Raw genomic sequence first — 19653 nt, 5'->3', positions numbered from 1 at the left:
AGTAAGTTGGGGAGCGCAAGTTGGTTAGGGTTGTGCGTCGAGGAAGGTACACGCTGGGAAGTTACGTTGACTACGAGCATACAAAACGTTCAAATTGTCAAGTCTATATTCCGACAAACATTTTAGAGACCATGTCATTACCTCTGTACATCGTAAAGCCCAAAATCAAAACATGGCCTCGCCGGGCCTGTCTGTGGGAAGCTCAACTAAAGAAACGCCGGAACCATGCAAGGCTGATATGTAAAATCATGCTTCTTCATTCTCTCCTTCAAGGAGAATGTAGTGCAGGATGTCACTCAGGGTCAACACACCCTTAAGCTTGAAGTGCTCATCCACAACGACAAGACGGTGGACCCGGGACTTGCGAATAGTGTCAAAGATAGTATCCAGTCCGTCATTGAGAGAGCAGGTGTAGATTCCAGGGAATCCCTACAAACAGTCAGTATAAATCGACATATCACATCGTGTCTATCACATACCACAGAACGTTTCTTTAGCGCTTCTCCCACAGTCAGACTCAAATCGTCATAAACACCACCCTTGATCAAAGTGATAACATCAACCGACTCAAAGACATTGTACACTACACCCTCCGAGTTCACAATTGGCACGCTGGAGATACTGCGCTCGACCAGAATATGAATGACATCAATAACAGGCGTATCCATCGAAGCCGTAGCAACATTATCATACGAACCAAGCAACAATTCTCCCAACGGGCGACGCAGCTGCTGCGTATCAGGTACGTTAACAGCAACAAACTTCAAGATACGGTATTGCGTAATGACGCTGAGAACGTGGGGCCGCTCGGTCTGACTATCGCTGGTGACGAGGGGGATACGACGGGCGCGCGATTCCAGCATGCGCCGACACGCTTCGTACAGAGGACGCTCAGGATCGATTGAAATAGTCTCTGGTGGTGCGACACCTAATGCCTTTTCAACTTCTGTTGGGCCTTGTTAGCCGGGGGGTTTGGACTGAGGGGTAGACTGGCACTGGGGTTGGACGGTGCTGGACCGGCACGGTGATTGGGAGTCCACGTACCTCGCAGACTGTCCAGGCGGAATTGATCGATCTGGTCCAGCGCCGCTGGGTTCTGGAAATAGTATTGGATCACATTAATGTAGTCGGAGGTGGTTAGGAGTCCAGCGAATTTCGACGCCTTCGAGTCCCACAATGGTGCTGAGACAATGCCTGTATCGCCCGGTATCCGGCTCAAAGTTAGCCTATGGTCTCGGTCATTGCGCGGAGGGGATTCTTGAGAATAGAGAGGGAGGTAGTGAGGGTGCCGGGTGTGGGGAGGGAGGGGTTCAAGGTCGAGAACGTGCCATTCTGGATCAGGATGTTAAGACTCTCCTTAACGGAGAGCGAGGTATCGAAGATGATGAGTCGGAAGCTGAGGGGCAGCACATCGTAACTATTGCGGGCTTTGAGGAAGTTGCGAATGGCACGCTGTTAAGGTGTTAGTCAGGATCAGGATGTCCCCGAAAGAGGAAAAGGCAAGGTTTAATTGAGACACTTACCAGGCCCTGTCGCTCTTCCCGGTCGATTGCTCTCTCGGAGGCCATTGGAGGTTGGTACGAGGTTGGCTGCACGAAAAGGCGCGTGACCAGAGGTGAAGGTCCCGAGTGTCCGCCTTGGTGGGGGCAACGGGGGACTGGGGTCACATATAGCTTCCCTCTCTCTTTCTATATCACTTTCTACTATTTCACCTGCATCATTTGTCTTTTCTGTGCAGGTCCCTGCGCTGCATGGATACGAACTAGGAAGTCGATTTTCTCATCTTCTCACCGTCATCCCTGCTTACCTCGATGACCTTCACAACGATAGGGTCCACCATGCTATCATGCATGATTTGCTGTTTGACACCTACTTACTTGGGCAATCATGTCCAAAACTAATTCAATTCTTTCTTGTTCATTTCAACTGAAACTATCACAAACCGGCGATTTCCGAATATAAACCGCAATATCCGAGAACAGCGTCGTATCCGGCCCAAACTCATGGATATCATACCCCTCGAGCATTTTCCTCACCCGAGGCGAATCAGGATCAGTCCTAGATGCAAAACAAAATGTCAAAAAAAACAAAGCAGGGAAGAAGCACATCAGGCAATACTCACAAACTCCCCTCCTCCTTCGTGATATAATCCTTCTCGGTAACACGACACCAAATAACAATCGCCGGCCGAGCAAGATCAGCAATTATCTCCTTGACAGATACATTAGGTGCAATGGAAAGCACAGCAGACTGCTCATCTACCTCCAACCATCCGCGCGGGTCATCAATGACCTCCAGTCCAGCCTTGGTCAAAACCTCCTTGTCAATGGCGGTATAATACGGATCCTGCACATAAGACGCGATACTGCCAATCTCACCCCCAGCAGAGTCCCCATTTCGTCCAAGCACCCAATCCCGAATGGTAAGTTGGAGCGCATGCTGCGACGCACTCCGTCTGCGATGGTAAGACTTCTCCTCGCCTTGACCTTTATCAAGGTAAGACATCGAACCAAGCGCAAAGCCAACAATCTTGTTGATTCGGTGGCCCTTCGCGAATGAAGACAACAAGTTCTGGAAATCCGTGCATGTCTGACTATTTTTCCATTCCTGCACGCATTTGTCGAAATGCTGCGCTACAACCTCCGGCTCGAGGGTCGGGTATGGAGGAAGCAATTCCTTTGTCTCTAGGTCGATGAGGTGTGTCTGCTGGGCGACCTGGAGAGGGCAGTAGATATGGGAACTGACGAATCTGCTCCATCGGAGACTAACGAGCATTGATGCGCGCGTATCGTATCTGATTTCGAGTTCTTTGCTGGAGATTGTTACTGATTAGCTGTGCTGTCAGTTATGGAGGGGAGGTAAGTAGGATAGAGTGAATTGAATTGAATTGCCATACTAAACACATGCCCCTCTCACATCGCTCTGGCTGCGAAATTCCTGAATTTGCCCGGTTTGAACCTCGATCTCGACATCGTCGCCGTTCAAATCTGTCGTGGTGATTTTATCGCCGTATCGGGGGTTGCGCTGGCATTGTTCCCAAATATCGCTGATGGCCTTTTTCGTGAAAAATGCTTTTCCCGAATCGTAAAGCTCGTGGATGCGCGCTTCGGCTTCTTCGACTGTTGGTCTCTTGCGAGGATTGACCCATTCAGTATCGAGCATCGCAACATGCAATCCTTTCTGCGTAGCGGGCATTGTGAGTCGTACTGTATGAGAGAAGCGAGTTCAGTAATTTGGAAAGGGCTACTGTACTGTCGCTGCAAGATAAGTTGTAGCAATCCTAAACTTAGCTAACTACGCAAAGGTACCTTGCCGCCATCAGTCACACAGCCCTCGGCCTGGTTGGCCCCCAACCTGCATGTATGTGCTGTCACAGAGTTCAAGGCGGCTACGAGGGGAGGAAGATATTGGCTGGAAGAGTGCTGCGCTCGTGCTGGGCTTGCATAAAATCATGGCTATCATATGATATGGGGTCTAAGAGATAAATAGAAAGAAGTAAAGAAGCATTAAACCAGGAAAGAGAAACACCGGAAACACCACCGCAATTATGCAAGGTATCATCGCAAAGCACATTTTTCGAACTCCAGGGGTCATTCGCTTTGGAAAAGACATGAAAACGAGAAAGGTAGGAATAAGAATCACAAGAGAAGCTAATTATCCGCTGGGTTTATTGGTGGCCGTGTAACTTGAATCGGTAGATGCAGGTGTGGTCTGCTCCCCAATTCGAAGCTACGCGGAAGACAATCTTATCCACGCGGATACCTTGAATGTCGATGACAGTCTGGATGGGGAAGGACTGGATATATTCGTCGTTGTGGATGTCGTATTTCATTTTCCCAATGCGGTAGAAGTTTGGTCCAAGCCTTGGGTCATCGGAGTAGGCGCTGGGGTGTTCTTTAGGATCGCTGCGGCCAATAGATTCCATAAGCAAGTCATGGAGTGAGCCAAGTCCTGAAAGTCCCAAGCTTCCGACACTTTGATCCCGGGAATTTGGAGGCTCAGTCGGCAGTGGTGGCAGCGGACCATTCGAAGGGGCGATGGCCCAAAAGCGAGGTAGAATTCCGGTAGCCTGGGGCATTTTTTCCGCAATTGGCGGCCGGGCCGGGCTTAATTCATATCGAGCCCAAATCTCTATCTCCCGGGGCGCGGCCTTGATGTCGAGAGAAGCGCCCGCCGGGATGTGTTCAACGACGAGTGACTCTGGAACAACCTTGTGGCCGAGCAAGACAGACAATTGGGTTCCATTCTGGAGAGGACTGCACCAGCAGTCACCCGCGTCTTCCCATGCCGAGAGGGCAGCTCTCGGAGGTTGTGGTGTGCGTAATTCTGAATAGATGGGAGTGAATGACTTTACCCAGTTCCACGACTTCATAGCCCAGTGCGCCCTGCTGCCAAAGGTTGGGGAGGTATTGAACGGGTCGATAAGGGTTCCAGTGGACAATGCCAGGAAGTTGACATGATGAACTGGGTTTCGATGCGGGCCAGGGTCCGTGATGTACGTGGGAGCGGCGTTGCGATATTTAGAATGATCTGATTTGACAGAGCTCACCTCACTTGATAATGAGGACATATCAGAGTTCATTCTGGATAGCTGGCTGCGGAGGCCATTGAGGACTGTAGGGTCAGACATATTGCCAGAGTAATCCAGCAGATCATCCCTAGGAAACATGCGTGAGTGAAGCTTGCCAGGGAGACCGCTTGAGAAAGCAAGGACAAGGCCCACAGCAAAAATCAAAACAGACATTGCTCGATTCCAATTGATTCGGTATCCCGCAAGGCCCTCGAAATAACCTCTCCATCGACGCAGCATGCTTTCCTTGACTTCAACCAGAGCATAACTACTCGCGACAGACGCCGAGCGGATATATCCAGGAATTACTGTTCGCGCAGGAGCAGTGAAGCCATCGGAATTGGATTTGAACGACCCGGCCACAGATGCACGCTCCGATAGGTCCTCGTCTTCTTCGGGAACAATATACAGACCAGAAGGGCGTCGAGGAGGAGCTGTGATATTCTCTCCACGGTATCCTGGCCTTGTCCTTTGTAGTTCGTCCTCGTTGATATCGCGCTCCAGATTCCAAGATCGCTCGGAAGCATTGTCGACTGAGCTGTGACGATCAAGTGAGCTACGCGTTAGATCATCGATATGAGGAGATCCAGCCCGGTGCATCGGTGATGGATAAAGCGGAGAGTACGGGTTTGATAGCTGAGATAGACGGCGCTGCATGGGAGGTTCGACATCGGGACTGGGTTCTGAAGAGACTGCACGCTTGACAGGAGGCGTGGGAGTCTTGTCAGACCCGGTAGGTGACATTGTAGCATGCTGTAGTGCGTCCTGGAGCTGTGTCTGATCGGGTGTTGGCGCACGCTTTGGGGCGGCCTTCGCGCGTGGAGTTGCCTTGGGCTTTGGTGTCTCTTTGGGGTTCAGCGCCGCTTTTGTTTTCGGGGCAGCCTTTTTTGCGCGCACCTGGGCCTTCTCGACATTGGCATCAACTGCTGCAGCCAAATCCTTGATCCCTATGTTGGCCGGCACCACGTTATGCCGAGGCATGCTTGTTGTAGTAGGAGCGCCATAGTTCCATGATTGCCCGACTGGGATACTAGGCAGGTATTGCTCGGGTGCTGTATCGAGGTATGCCTCTGGGAATTCCGGGACGCGCCGCCGAGGAGCCCCATCAGCCTTGCGCGTGGCGCGTTTCGGTGTCATTTGCTCATGTAATTGTAATCCGATTCGAAGGGTACGGTTCGGTCCCGGGTTGCCCGTCTAGTATCTGTCGAAATATGTTAGTTCTGAGTAAGAGACAAGCAAAAATGAAGTATCAGCGAGAGGATATGGGGTAGCCATGAGATTTCAACCCTTCGAGCAGACTGCGGGGAAGAGGTGGCATAACAGGTCAATGGAAGCTGAAGTGTCGGACCAATCGCAAATGGCAGGAAATGTTCAGTTTAATGCATATCCTATCCAGTGTCATGTCTCGCAAACAAGGCCGTAGACTCAGCTCAGCGCATTGAAGTGGGCAACAAATGCGACATGGATACGCAGTCGTATCGGGTCCAATGCCTCCAAAGGGACCAAAGCAGAGTATAGCGACAAAGCAATAAACTGCCTTAACTTACCAGGAAGCTAGCAAAAATAGTCCAAATCCAGGTCGGCGCAGTGTAGAAGTCGGGAGGTTTGTAGATCGCGGGTCTGCAAGACGCGCAGACGCGACGGAACGTGACTCGCAACAGGGCAAAGCTGACGACTCTAGGCAGAGAATACGATGTGGTGAATAGCTGCTTAAGCTAGCTCAAAACTTTACGGCGAAGATCTGGGTGTCATCGAAATCTGGGATGGGAGGGAGGATTGGAAGAAAAGGGTAGGGGTGGAGCGTGAAAGATCGCCGATGAAGAATCCGCAACTCGACGCCGGGCTGGACGTTATGTAGTGCAGCACATCCGCCAGATGGAACATGTCTTCCCTTTGTATCTAACACTGTTCTTTTATTAGATGCACTGTCAGGCGAGGGTTTTTCTTCTTTGTCACGGGGCTCTTTGTTACTCGAGAGGCGCTTCGAACTACATGGAAGGGTCTGATACTGACTTGTATCATGGCACTACGGTCTGGAACAAGTCCTTAGTTACTGAGATTGGTGGTTCAGATGTGAAAGAAGTCCATGAATATGTTCATGCTGTATACAGAATAACCAATGTCATGGTCCTGCCACTTCAGATACGCCCCGTCGCTACTAAGACACAGGGGGATGGATACTATACAACGGTCGCGAGGGGAAAGGGGCGAAAGCAAGTACAAGAGGAAGCCCCAGGCAGTCATGCGACCTCTATATGGCGTACAACGCGTCTAGCACGTCCAGGCAGCCATGGTGCCGTCTTTGCGGCCCTCCACAAGGTAACCATCCTTCAGACGAACACGCTCGACGGTCGCTGGGGATGGACCTTCATCGTCGATGCCGACACCTGGACCGCAGTCCCAGTGGTTGCCATCGGCCTTGTCATAGACCTTGACCACGTTCTCTCCGGCGGCGGCTACAATGCGTTTGGAGTCAAACATCATGCTGGTAACGGGCTTGTCGTAGGCATAAGCGTCGTAGATGGAGCCCATACGCAGATCCCAGATCTATGAAACAGTCAGAAATGTAACAAAGCATGTGAAACCATAAGAACTTACCCGAATACTGCGGTCAAGACTGCCCGTGATCAGATGCATATCGTCAAATTGAAGACATGTAACTGGTCCGGTATGGCCTACAAGACTGCGGTGAACATGTCCACTACGCAAATCCCAGAGACGAACCATTCCATCAGCTGTACCACATGCTAGTGCGGCATCAAAGCATTGCACTGCGCCGACAAAGTCTGCAGAAGCATCGGGCATGCGGCCCGATGGTCGCCAGTCAGACTCTCCCGACATCGTGGAAGATGCCTGAGCTGCCGCCCACAAGACATCCAATGTTTGTACGCAACGTCCTTTGACCAGATCCCATTGTCGGAGGGTTTTATCCGCGGAACCCGAAATGAGGGTATTACCGCGGAAGTGAAGGGCAGTCACCTCGTCCACATGTGCCTCTAATGAGAAGACATTGCAGTCTTCCAAATTGGAGGATGGCGGTACCGGAGAATCGTGTTCTTCTTGGTCACGCTCGTGCTTGTTGAGACGTCCGTCCCGTGTCGTGGGCCGAGCGCGGCTCAGATCCCACAGCTTGACTGACGCATCCATAGATCCCGTTGCCACAATGTTATCCTCTACCTGCAAGCATCGAACAGAGGCGTGGTGTCCTTCCAAGAAACCGGAGCATCGGCCAACGTTCATATCCCAAACTCGGACAGTATCGTCCAACGCGGCGCTGACCATTGTGCCGAACGGATAGTCGAAGTCGATTGCGGTGACCATATCTGTATGCGCTTCTATTTCCTTAATCAAAGACCCTGGAGCAAAGTGTTCGTGTAGAATGGGCATAGACCGTTTTCCTAAGATCTGTCAGCTACATTTCGCGCCCAAACGTAAAATAGTTGCATACGTTGTGATCGGTGCCGTAGGCTTTTTGGTGAAGGTGAGGGCAACTTGTCATATATCGACTCTGACATGAATGAAGCTTCCATGGCCGGATCGCTTGACGACCCAGTAGATTCATCCTGCTCTTCAGACTGCGGCGTCGCCGCAACTGGTGTGTCCTGGGATCCTTCTTCTTGGAACTCCTCGAGCTTCACATCGAGTTCGGTCACTATCCCAATGAAGTCAGCTTCATCGCCCTCGCGATCGAGCATCTCAAGGTGACCCACATTCATGCTCCAATGCGGCCTCGTCCATTTCTAAGCCGGCCAATCGATCCAGAACGATCTTGCGCATCTTGTGCAAATTAGCGACCTTATTATCGATCTCATGTATCTCCGCACTGCACATATTCTTGCGGATACCCATCAAGTCCAGCTTGCGACTTAGCGATTTCCGCTGGTCCTTCAACCCGGCCGGGCCAGCTGTCAAGGACCCGCCTCTTTCGCTATCCTTGAGCATTTTCGAGCTACGCCTCCGGTGTCGCTTCTTCTCGGGTTCATCTTCCGGAACAGAGGCCTGGAAGCCTTGGAAAAGGGAGTAGGAGCTGCTATCTTCAGGGATGTTGGCGAGAAGGTCGTCTGGGAGGGATGAGAGGGCACGCGACTGGATCTCGGTAGTCGAAAGCTTCGATCGCATAAGGTCGGTCGGTGTTGTTTGTGTTAGCGAAAACACCTTGCGTTGCGCCGTCGGTCGCCGCAGCTCGCGGTGAATGTCGGTCATGGCATTGTGAAAGTGAGTGTTGTTCTGTTCGCTCGGTCCTATCAGGTGTCCTGCCGTTGTGGTGACCTTTCGTCCGAATGCTTCAATATGACGAGTCTGCAATGGCATATCCAAGCCAGTCAGCCGGCAGCCTTGGTGGGGGATGTCATCGAAGAGCTGGAAAAAAAGCCTACCGTCACGCCGGTGCCCAGAATGCCGTCGCCCTCGACGATATCTGACAGGCCCGACGGCGAGTCGTCTCGGCGCTGATTTTCCATGGAGTAGTTGGGCTCCAAGACCCATGCGTTTTCGGAGAGGGAAGTTGGGGTTGGTGATAGGCAGGAGACTTGGAGGCTCGCGCGGGTTACCGCGTTCCCCGGGTACTGCCGTATGGTACTTTTACAGTCTAAAACCAACTGCTTCGGTTGATTTCCACTGCACAAACACTGTAAACGAGGGATGAGTGGCACTATTGCAATTTCTGCAAGGATCTTCAGCATTGTTTGGCCTCGATTCGTCGATTGTAGTGTGCCTTTTGTGATATGCCTCGGCCTCGTACCGCCTATTACCAGATCGAATAGATCTAGTAGATACAGTATATCAACCCAACACTGGACTAAACTCGCTACATGTCCTTTATCACCTGTTTTCTCAAACCCTGCAGGGTGCAGACTTAGCATGTCGCACAGTCATCCTTCAGCACTGGACCATGCGAATTATATAAGGGGCTGAACGAGTGGACTCCGTATTAAACTTCGCAGTCCCGCAGATCGACTCTCCTTTTGCAACTCACCAAACCCAGCCATGGATACCGCCATTGATCTCTCTGATGCCTCCAAGGCATTGGACCTTGCCAACATTCGCTTCCAGCTGATGTGAGCTCCCCCTTCCACCGCTTCATCGGATCTCAAGCCCCCTAAGATCTTCTCCGCGCCCCACCATGCATAGCCCGATCCCTGCAATATACGATTTACCACATCGCAGTCTGCTGACACCTCAGTTTCTAGCCGTCTGGAGGATACAATCACCTTCCACTTGATCGAGCGGGTACAATTCCCCGTCAACAAGACCGTCTACGTCCCCGGCGGCGTGAAGATCCCCAACAGCGAGTTCAGTCTGCTGGACTACCTGCTCCGCGAGCAAGAACGCATACAATCCCGCGTCCGCCGCTACCAATCCCCAGACGAATATGCCTTCTTCCCAGACGTGCTAGAAGAACCTATACTGCAGCCCCTGGAGTACCCCCGTATCCTGCACGACAACGACGTCTGCGTGAACGACATCATCAAGAAGCGCTACATCGACGAGATCTTGCCGGCAGTGTGCCCGAAATACGGCCGGGAGGACCGTGGCGAAACACAGGAGAACTACGGCTCTGCTGCTACCTGTGACGTCTCCTGTTTGCAGGCGTTGTCGCGTCGGATTCATTTTGGAAAGTTTGTTGCTGAGTCGAAGTTCCAGAAGGACCCTGAGACCTTTGTGCGTCTGATTAAGGCTGAGGATCGTGCTGGTATTGATGCTGCTATAACCAATGCTGCTGTCGAGTTGAAGGTTCTTGAGCGTCTTGGCCTTAAGGCTAAGACTTATGGCACTGATCCTGCTTTCCCTGACGAGAAGGATCAGAAGATTAACAGTGATGCTGTTGTTGCCATGTACAAGGTGATACATTCATCTGCTCGGATTCATATATATGGGTTGCTGACTTGTGCTTTTCTAGGAATGTGTTATCCCCTTGACCAAGGTTGTTGAGGTCGAGTACCTCATGCAGCGTCTCAAGGGCACACAATGGGAGTAAGGAGGAACTGGTCATGAAGTTACGATGCCGATATTTTCCTTAGAGTTTCCATAGTTACGAAGATCATGCGGCCGGCAGAACAAATATAGACAGCGCAAAAGTGCAGGAATCTAGCACAATATATATATATTCATAAGCCGGACATAAGTTTCATGACTCTAGAAGTCACGGTACTGTTTAAGACAGGTACTCAGTAACAGCCTTGACCATAGGCTCGAACTTCGACCCCTCAATGAGCATCAAGCTACCATTGGTGCGGATACCAAGTTCCTGGAAGGCACGTTTGGAGTCAGAGTGTCCCTCGGCGAACTTGTGAGTGTACTCCACAGAGCCGGAGCAGAGTGCATGACGCTCCAGGATCTCATCCTCGGGGTGGAAGAAGAAGCGCTCGGACTTCTCGCCATCTTTCTTCTTCTTCTTCTGTGGCCGGGACTCCTCTTGGTCAAGCTTGGACTCAATCTCTTCGTAGTTCTTGGAGAGAATCAGATAGTGCGAGAAGGAGTACGGCTCCTTGTCCTCAATGGCCCAGGCAATCTCTTCCTGAAGCATGTTGTACATGGGCGGGACGGTCTCGGAGGGCATGTTAATCAGGCGCTCAGTGAGGATGAGGCCGATGGGAGGGATGGGGTTTTGAGAGAGGAGCTCGTTGGCGGCAGACAGGGAGGGGTTGGCGGCAGTCTTGGTCTTGAGATACTTGATGATCTCTTGGATGACGGGTTTATCCTGCATTTGTTAGCATGCGTGAGGTTGTCAAAGCGATGTAATTTACATACCTTGTGTTCCTGCAGGTTGAGAACCGATAGGAAGGCGTAAGGGTCGGACTCGTTTCCATCAACCTTGACCGTCGATCCCAGTGTAGGCTGCGAGAGGATCAGATCTGCTAGCGCGGACATATCGAAGATCTGGGCGTCATTGTCGAACAGCTGGCGCAGGAGGTTCTTCAGGCCGTGAAAATCGACAGCAGGTTGCGGGTCGAACCATTCGAAGTCAACATTGACCATGTCAATGTCCTGTTGTCGTCATTCATGTTAGCAATGCTCGAGGTCCAGTGAGATCTAGCCAGTCTGACCTCGTCGGAACCGTCATCCTCTGGCTCTGTGCCGCCCATAGGGACATCGCCGAGGTCTTTCCGTTTAACCATATTGAATAATGCTGTATGGTTGAGTAAAGGTGAGGTTCGAAGTCGCCCCGCGCTCGGCCGCTTGCGAACTTTTTCCTTATCGGCTCTTATCAGTCACAACCCTAAATCTTTGTATACTCTTGGAGCTCGGTCTTATGAATCTTTTGTTCAAGTGCTACGGAACGGTCTCTTCGAAGGTTAATACTCTTTTTATTCAGCTGTGGTATTCTAGTAGCATCTGCAAATGTTTTCTTGTATATAGCTAGACCGCTGTATCAAACCTGAGACAACAACTCGACTGTTGTCACCTTTTTCTTTACTATAGGGGGAAATTTCCTAACCAACGCGTCAGTCAAAAGACACCCCGGACAAAGGCAAATGCCTAACTTGTCCTACTGGGCAACAATCATTCCAGCTACCCATATGAATTTAAGATTCACTCACTCATTGAATCCGCTTTCTGCCTTCTTGTATCGCGTAATTTCGTTTCCAGAAATCGTTCCTTGATCTTCCAATAATGTATTGATCCTATGCAGGAAGCTTCATAGCGCAGTGTTCCTTAGTCAACGAAGAAAGAGCTCAGCAACCCCGGCTTGGGCTCGACGCTTGACCCGTCCAACCAGGCAATACCATGCTACGAGCGTTCCTGGGGCCGATATTGCTGGCATCTCGGGTTTCTAGCAAAGCGTATACACTCATCAATTACTCCTGGTATAAATTCAAACTTTTTTCACTCCTTGACTTCTTCTACATCCAACCATTCATCTCAGGCCAGACATTAGTGACTGGTCCACATCATCACCCTTTCTTTACGCGTTGGATAAAAACCTCCCCTTCCAACTGCTCTTCCACAATGCCTTTAGGAGTGAGTCGATGAAAAGACCTGATGGCGTATTGTCGCTAACGAACGCAGAACACACCACTTTCCAACGGTCACGGGGTGCCAGATGATGGACCCCTGCGATACGACTCCGAGAGCATCGCTGAGGCTGACGCGATTGCCACTCAGGAAGAGACCCGAGTTGAACAGGCCGTGAAAACTGCCCTGCTCGCATGAGATAGCCATTAATGCCATCGCCAATGCAGTTCGTCTTGGCGCGCGCGCAGACGCCTTGCGCCGTTATGGTGCAAGATGCTGAGCTGCGGCGTTTAAGTCCTATGATCTCAATTCTAGGCCTCGTACAGAGACCCGTTCCCTAAATGACTCTGTTTGACTGCGGTACTCTGTCTATTTCCTTTACATTCGTTCAGCAAGAAGGCTAGCAACTCCAATCTTATCTAGGGAACGAGAATTTGAGGATCCCGACTGGTGGATCGTTTGCGTTTCTTCTAGTTTTTACCGCTTGATCCATTATAAATTGGTCATAACATCCAACGGCCCATTCGGGACACCTCTGCGATACAATTGAACCAGCATAAGCGAGGCGGAGGCCACCGCCACTGAGGCCGAAGCCTGGGTTGGAGAGGCTATTATCGTGCTATGACACCCGATGCTGCCTCTTTGACCTAGGTGACCAATATTACCGATGCAACCAGGAGAATATGGGTGCAAGAACGGATGAGGTTAATGGAAGGTGGCATGCTATATCAGAATGTGGAGATAGGTTAGAGTTCGAGCAAATCCGAGCCGGACTATGATTCATGCGATAGTCTTGTGTCCTTGCAGCCTATTCAGGTGCCAGATAGACACAATGTATAAGTCCCTGCAATGATTTCAAGTAACAGGCCTGTTCAAACTCTATGGACCTCATTGGTTGAGAAGTATCGAGTCTAGAAAAAGCAACTCTCTCCCCATGGCCATATTGTATAAGTAGTTCTATATCTAATCAAATGCAAATCAAACGTCATACTCAACAGCCTCAACAGTGGGCACCTTATGGAGCTTAACATCAAAGAATTGGGCAACAAGCTGCACACAATTCCAGATAGCCTCGACCTCCTCCTTCGACACACCAAGTCGTCTAGTCCCACGAATATGCCAATGCGTCTCCTTGGGCAAATTCTGGCTCATAATGCCAGGAAGAACAACCAACTGCGTATCCAAATCATCAAGAATTGCCCGATCCGACAAAAACAGCCCATAAGTAATCTCCTTCGACAACCAAGAGAAATCACGATGCGCACTGAACAGATCTAGTGTGCCACTCGTATTCCGCGAGTACAATTTCTGCATCCAGCCAGTGCCACGCTCGTGGTTCGCCTGGTCACATTGCCAGCCTTCACGCGTGAAGGTATAATCCTTATCTTCGTCGCGCTCAACCTCGGCAATGGAGAGGATTGCCTCGATAGGCTTGCAGACTCCAACGATTGGGACGGATTTGACGAGTGCTTCGCGCAGTCGCCGGATCAGAGCTTGTCGGGCTGCCGGGGTGGTGTATTGCTCTTGCTGGGTGAGGTGGAGGTAGAGCTGGTCTGCGCGCTCTGGATCTGGGCTTGCGGCTAGAGTGGAGATTGCTAGTATGTACCACTTGTCGCTGCCAAGCTTTGTTGTTTTGAAGCGGTTCTCGAGCTCGGTGAACAGCGCGGAGAAGCGGGGCTGCACTTCTGTTGGGCTTGTTGGTGCTTCTGGAGTGGCTGAGGTGTTCATTGTGGCAATTTTGTATGGCTGATAGATTTTTGGGATTGTGTAGCTCGTTGTATGCCTTAGTATTTGACTGGCTCGGGTTTGTATACGCGCGAACATAGTTTGGGAGGTTGATATTCACTCAATCGCATTTCTCTCCGATGACGGGAGTGGGTCGCTGCACGTACGTGTTCAAGGCATGTTGGTTGGAAAAAAGTAGTTGTTTACAATCCTCGATTCTCTTGCACTCCAAGCACTGAGCGATATGGCTTCTCTATAAAAATTGAAGCATAAAGGGTTTTGAAATTGTAAATTGTGGCTACGTCAGATATCCAAGCTTACACGGTTCACCGCCCGCACATCGTGAGTATCAACAACATGCGGTTTTTACCGGACCATACACCCCGGACATTGTCAAGTGGTGAACTTTATCCATGATCTTCATAGGCCGCATCCATTTCTATCTCTTGTTCCTTCCCAGAACCACCTTCCCATCTCTAAATGCGGTTTATCCCAGTCTCATCCAATCACTTCTGAGCATCCTGGCCAGCGTAGGCTTATCCCAAACTGGCATGGAATGCCCGGTGATCATCTGAGCGGTCAAAATGTTGACGGGATCGGTTGTCGGGGTGGTGGAGACTTCGACAGCGAGAGTGTGAATAAGGGCTCGGCCAACTCGGCCTCTGCCTGAGCGAGTGGCATCGGCATCGGCTTTGGCAATGCTAGTGGAATCGTAGCGCAGGAGCCGATTATCCCGCACCCTATTCGCGCGTGGTGGGCTCTATGGGTGTCGGTTTCGGAGAGAATACACCATCAGGTATTAGTATAAACTCACTCCGTGGGGAGGCATATTATTGCGAAGATACAATAAGACGATGTGTGGGCGAAGGTAGATAAAGATGAATGTTGGTTGTAGAGGGAATAAGTCAAGAATGGAGAGGATCTACAATATTTTCCAGTAGAATGATGCTCACTTCAACAGGGCATGGTAGCTTCGAGGCATTTAGGGAGAGATTCTTGATTCATACCAGTAACTCGAATTCTCACTTGGGCAAGACAGAGTAACCACTAGACCTTTAGCATCATCTTTGACTTGTATATAGTTGGCTTCATAATTTGTGCCTTAGGGTTTGTTAAGTAAAGCTCTGTGGATGCCCAATGCTGAGAGCTCTTCATAGACGAGGCAGCTGCTTGCCAGTGTCGTTGGACTTGGTGTTGAGCGGTGCTCGTACATCTAGAAGTGAAGCATGTTGATTTGTCGGGGTTTAACCTAGGAGCTATGCATTCTTCATGGTCAAGTGGTTATAGCAAGATGACATGGAACTAAATTCCGCAATTTGATGCGGTTTATGTTCGACTTTTCTTTTATAAGTATTGTTGAATTAGATCGAGCGATGTTGATCCCTGATTCCTGGGGAAATTACGGCCCTATTGGGTCGCTGTTCTGCATTTCGGCAGGAGCCTATGCTGGAGATAAAGAATGGGAACGAGGTTTCGTATGAAGATTACTACGGGTGAAAGGCATGGATGCAGGGCTGAAATAGAATTGGGCGGTAAGATTGGCAATATTCTAGAATTTGACCGCATCCCAGGCGCCATAAACACAACCTTGGCAGGCCTTAAAGAGACGCCAGTCAGGACCGTTCCTTGCAAAAGGATAAAGTGTAAACAACAAAGATGGACCATCTTCCGGTGGAGCTTCTGAGACAAATAAGTCTCAATGTAAGTGCGCCTCAGAGTCTCTTGTTGTATCAAGGAACTAATTTGGTTGTATTAGCTCAAATTTGATGGATCAAATTCGCGTGAAGATCTGAAGTCCTTCAGCAAAGTCAGCCGGATGTGCTATAGCATAGCTATTCCCATGTTATATGAAGACCTCACTGTCCTGTTCTGGGATCCCAGGAGCCTTCGAGCTTCTTGCTCTTGGCTGGCAGAAGATGGTCTAGGACGTGGGCGTCAGTTCATGAAATACGCTCGACGACTATTCATCGTCTGTATCCCAGCGCCCATTGATGATCTTAAAACTTCGCGAAAAGAGCTTCGGTGGAGATGGGACAGCTGGAAGTTGAGGTATCCTTATTATAACAAACACCCGGCAACGCGAGACACTTTTCTGGAGCGGGATATGACAGATCCTACCCTGTTCTTGGACCTCGAAGTTCTTCCTGGCGCCGATGCTACCAGTCTGGATATTTCCAGCGTGGGGTATTGTGAAAGAGACTGGACGCATCTTGCCTCCCTCATCTCTCGTCTACACTGCGTCGAGCAGCTCGAATTCCTTCCGCAGAACGAGTTCCCGGTTACTTTAATGGATTCCATATCCCAACATCATCCCAACTGCAAACTGAATATTTGGTGGCCGCAGTCGGTGGCGTTCAATTTACCAGGTCTGAAGCCCGGGGTCGAGCACTTTGCAAGATCTGTAACGGACTACTTCTACGGAGAATACCAATACCAACAAAATTGCGATATGCTTCGTCTTCAGAATCTACACACATTAGCTATTGAGCTACAGCAAAATCCTGGTGTCGAGTGTGAATACCTAGTGGAATTGCTCCCCTTTCTCTTTCAGTCCCCAGGCCTGAAGCACCTCGTCATACAAACCAGTTACGAAGTTCCATTCGATTGGGTAAAGTTACGCGATGGGCTAAAGGCATTCGATACCCTGAAGCGAGAGTGGCAGAAAGTTGCTACTTCTGCTCCGCCCGTGCCGGTGTCTTCCCTGGAATCAATTTCAATTCCAGGAGCTGGGCCAGGACTTCGACAAACCGGGCCAGGGGAGGAACTCCTACTCAAGATAATGGGCGTTGTGGATCTGTCTCGACTTCGATCCCTTCAGATCAACAGCGTTCGTGATTCAGCAAAACTTGCCCGTGTGGCCACCCTGCTCCCTAGCCTTGAACGACTTTTCATATCTGCCCAGCCGCTAGTCTGGGTGAGCGACTTCGAGAGCACCGATATACATAGACAGGATATGGTCGACGCAATTCGCGCTTTCCACCCTTTGGAATATCTCCATCTTTCGGGTATTTGCAGTGCTCCTTCCCTCATGCAAATCATACAGCGTCATGGCCCTTCGCTAAAGGGGCTCATCATTGCACCAAGCATTCGGGCTGGCTATAGTTCACTTGATGTCGACGGTGGATATAAATATGACTATCCACTCCTGAATCTCTCCGATATCCACGAACTAGCTGAGTCATGTCCCAACCTAGAAGAGCTGCGGCTTCAGGTACAAAGAACGAAGAACCGTGTAAAGGAATGCGAAATATACAAGGCTTTAGGGAACCTCACAAACCTTCATAGCCTCATGCTAGATCTTCACCTTGATCCTCAGCCACGGCTCGACGATGAGTACAATCACTCTGTCCTCGTGGAAGCGTTGGTCAATTCAGCCATAGACAAGTATCTAGCCCATGAGATTTGGGATTTGGTCTGCTCCGAGCAAATCTCTTGTCGTCTGAGCAACTTGCGTATAATACCTTTCGGGCACATGTCGCAGATCAAAAGCATTTCTAGATGGTTTTCACGATCATTCCTGGTGACACGTTACAACGCCAATGACATCGGGGTACCGAATGTGGTGGAAATTGGCAGGAGAGAAGCGGTAATACGACGAACGTATGCAATCACTACCCAGGATGACTATCTTCCTCTTGACGTCAGAAACGCTCTTCTAGATGTCTGGCCGGGCGGAATGGATAGTAAATGGGTAAATGGATGGAAGAGCTATCCTTTGGTGTCCAGCTAAGTCAATATCGTTTACAAAAACATGAATACTATGCATTAGTCTTTTTGATTATCTTGTAAGGGCCCGACTTTCTGAAGAAACGAGTGAGGAAACTTCATTGGCACGAACTATCCTGATACACAAGCGAAGCACCTCTATATATATATCGGACCGCAATAATCGTTCAGACGTTGCAAATCACATAAGCAGGCGAAGACGTCAAGGACTGTAATTCTTTGCCATTTGTAATATCGCCGAAATTAGCCAGCTTGCCTTTTCACATCGACATGCACCATAAATGTACTGTAGTTGACGCCGGCCTTACGATTTTTCGAGGTATGTACGAATTCACTCCCATCAATGTTAACAGACATGCCACCGTCCATAATACCAGAATTCAACGTATAATTTGGTGTTTGATAAACTAAATTATCGTGATACATGGACCCTAGTTTCATTGCAGTTCCCAGCATCCTCGATGGTATGCTACACCATCGTGACTTGGATTGTCTCCCGATCGGAAATTAAAACCGCACAGAAGTGTATAGTAAGATTGAAAATATCAACTAGCTCGATCGATTAGATCAAAGCTACAGTAATCCAATAGCAGGACACCGGACTGCCAGGTACAGTACAAGCATCAACGTCAGAAGAAGCCTAAGAGAAGACTAGGAAGTGGATACCTTCCAAGGTCTCCACCGTTGAACGATGTCACCGACTACTTCCTTGATTGCCAGTGATGCAAAGAGAAAAGTAAAGAAGGGTCCAGAGCACACGCGACCAGAAATCGCAGGGTTGAAACTGTTGTCGCCATCCAACCTGGTCAAATGCCCCACTATGATCTCAGTGACTCCAGCATGACATCACAAGTACAATTTCAACTATAAGACCAAGGGTCGAGCTTCAGCATTTGATTTCCGCTCAATCACATCCAAACTTCTCTACCACTCTTCTAAATTTCAAGAAGATAAACCAACAACCCGTCTCTCCCCCTTTCAAACACCTTTCTATACACAATGTCTGGCCAATCTTCCGTCGGAGACCGCTCCATCTACGAAGCTGGTGACCAGCGCAACCCCCCTCTCTCAGAGCTCAAGGAGCGCGCTCGCTACGCCGAGGGCCAGACACACAGCCACCAGAACCTTGACTCCAAGGATGGTCGTTCCATCGCCAACAAGCTTGCTTCCCAAGAGCACAAGAGCGACCCCTCGCACCACCACAACGGTGTTCAGAACCAGGAGGCTGAGTTCAGCAAGCAGGACCCTACCAAGCCCGTAAGTGATAAGAACTCCCATATCGGAATATTCAATTGCTAACAGTATTTTCAGGCCCAGCTCCACGGCAATGCTCCCTCCAAGGGCGCCAAGATCGACGCCGAGCTCCAGGCTGAGGATGAGCAGCGCCTTCGCGAGAAGGGCATCAAGAAATAAGTTATTTTATGATGTTATGATATAATAAAATACCAGCACCAGACCTTAAGGTCGGGTTGGTGGGGATGGATTTATTGCATGATGTACGATATAATGATATCTGGTTATAACGTTCCTCATTGATTGAGTGTGACCATTGAATGAATACATTGAAGAAATCCTTGTTTCTTGCGTAACACGTGTAGAGAAGCTGGGTCAAATTTGAAATTCTTGTGCAGCAAGAAAAAAAAAATGGTCCGTACTGTACATGGCTAGTATAACGT

The 19653-nt window shown here is 49.9% G+C and overlaps 10 protein-coding genes across 10 annotated transcripts; 3 read left to right on the top strand and 7 right to left on the bottom strand.

Annotated features, from left to right (window-relative positions):
* Window positions 1-246: 246 nt before the first annotated feature.
* snf4 (AMP-activated serine/threonine-protein kinase regulatory subunit SNF4) lies at window positions 247-1568 on the bottom strand (the record flags this gene model as incomplete). The annotated part of the gene is made up of 5 exons (XM_058461578.1): window positions 247-429; window positions 480-946; window positions 1045-1226; window positions 1325-1452; window positions 1524-1568. 5 exons carry the CDS (start codon window positions 1566-1568, stop codon window positions 247-249), a joined length of 1005 nt encoding a protein of 334 aa, XP_058322155.1.
* A 550-nt stretch (window positions 1569-2118) lies between these two features.
* On the bottom strand, window positions 2119-3195 carry N7508_003511 (uncharacterized protein; the record flags this gene model as incomplete). The annotated part of the gene is made up of 2 exons (XM_058461577.1): window positions 2119-2812; window positions 2897-3195. 2 exons carry the CDS (start codon window positions 3193-3195, stop codon window positions 2119-2121), a joined length of 993 nt encoding a protein of 330 aa, XP_058322154.1.
* A 472-nt stretch (window positions 3196-3667) lies between these two features.
* N7508_003510 (uncharacterized protein) lies at window positions 3668-5707 on the bottom strand (the record flags this gene model as incomplete). The annotated part of the gene is made up of 1 exon (XM_058461576.1): window positions 3668-5707. One exon carries the CDS (start codon window positions 5705-5707, stop codon window positions 3668-3670), a length of 2040 nt encoding a protein of 679 aa, XP_058322153.1.
* A 1134-nt stretch (window positions 5708-6841) lies between these two features.
* mdv1 (uncharacterized protein) lies at window positions 6842-9030 on the bottom strand (the record flags this gene model as incomplete). Its single annotated transcript, XM_058461575.1, has 5 exons — window positions 6842-7117; window positions 7169-7968; window positions 8019-8222; window positions 8281-8869; window positions 8947-9030. The coding sequence occupies 5 exons, from the start codon at window positions 9028-9030 to the stop codon at window positions 6842-6844; spliced, it is 1953 nt and encodes a 650-aa protein (XP_058322152.1).
* A 526-nt stretch (window positions 9031-9556) lies between these two features.
* N7508_003508 (chorismate mutase ARO7) lies at window positions 9557-10547 on the top strand (the record flags this gene model as incomplete). Its single annotated transcript, XM_058461574.1, has 3 exons — window positions 9557-9627; window positions 9760-10411; window positions 10470-10547. 3 exons carry the CDS (start codon window positions 9557-9559, stop codon window positions 10545-10547), a joined length of 801 nt encoding a protein of 266 aa, XP_058322151.1.
* Window positions 10548-10724: 177 nt separating this feature from the next.
* Window positions 10725-11688, bottom strand: N7508_003507 (protein-transporting protein BCP1; the record flags this gene model as incomplete). The annotated part of the gene is made up of 3 exons (XM_058461573.1): window positions 10725-11270; window positions 11321-11557; window positions 11617-11688. 3 exons carry the CDS (start codon window positions 11686-11688, stop codon window positions 10725-10727), a joined length of 855 nt encoding a protein of 284 aa, XP_058322150.1.
* A 1816-nt stretch (window positions 11689-13504) lies between these two features.
* N7508_003506 (uncharacterized protein) lies at window positions 13505-14254 on the bottom strand (the record flags this gene model as incomplete). Its single annotated transcript, XM_058461572.1, has 1 exon — window positions 13505-14254. The coding sequence occupies one exon, from the start codon at window positions 14252-14254 to the stop codon at window positions 13505-13507; it is 750 nt and encodes a 249-aa protein (XP_058322149.1).
* A 484-nt stretch (window positions 14255-14738) lies between these two features.
* On the bottom strand, window positions 14739-15080 carry N7508_003505 (uncharacterized protein; the record flags this gene model as incomplete). The annotated part of the gene is made up of 2 exons (XM_058461571.1): window positions 14739-15011; window positions 15066-15080. 2 exons carry the CDS (start codon window positions 15078-15080, stop codon window positions 14739-14741), a joined length of 288 nt encoding a protein of 95 aa, XP_058322148.1.
* Window positions 15081-15907: 827 nt separating this feature from the next.
* N7508_003504 (uncharacterized protein) lies at window positions 15908-17981 on the top strand (the record flags this gene model as incomplete). The annotated part of the gene is made up of 2 exons (XM_058461570.1): window positions 15908-15952; window positions 16008-17981. 2 exons carry the CDS (start codon window positions 15908-15910, stop codon window positions 17979-17981), a joined length of 2019 nt encoding a protein of 672 aa, XP_058322147.1.
* Window positions 17982-18976: 995 nt separating this feature from the next.
* Window positions 18977-19390, top strand: N7508_003503 (uncharacterized protein; the record flags this gene model as incomplete). The annotated part of the gene is made up of 2 exons (XM_058461569.1): window positions 18977-19234; window positions 19289-19390. 2 exons carry the CDS (start codon window positions 18977-18979, stop codon window positions 19388-19390), a joined length of 360 nt encoding a protein of 119 aa, XP_058322146.1.
* Between the last annotated feature and the right edge of the window lie 263 nt (window positions 19391-19653).

The sequence above is a fragment of the Penicillium antarcticum genome (genome assembly GCF_028974205.1).
Source record: "Penicillium antarcticum strain IBT 31339 chromosome Unknown utg000003l_segment0_segment0, whole genome shotgun sequence".
NCBI lineage: Eukaryota > Fungi > Ascomycota > Eurotiomycetes > Eurotiales > Aspergillaceae > Penicillium > Penicillium antarcticum.
The sequence above is the reverse complement of the archived record's forward strand: the minus strand, read 5'-3'. Positions and strand labels throughout refer to the sequence as shown.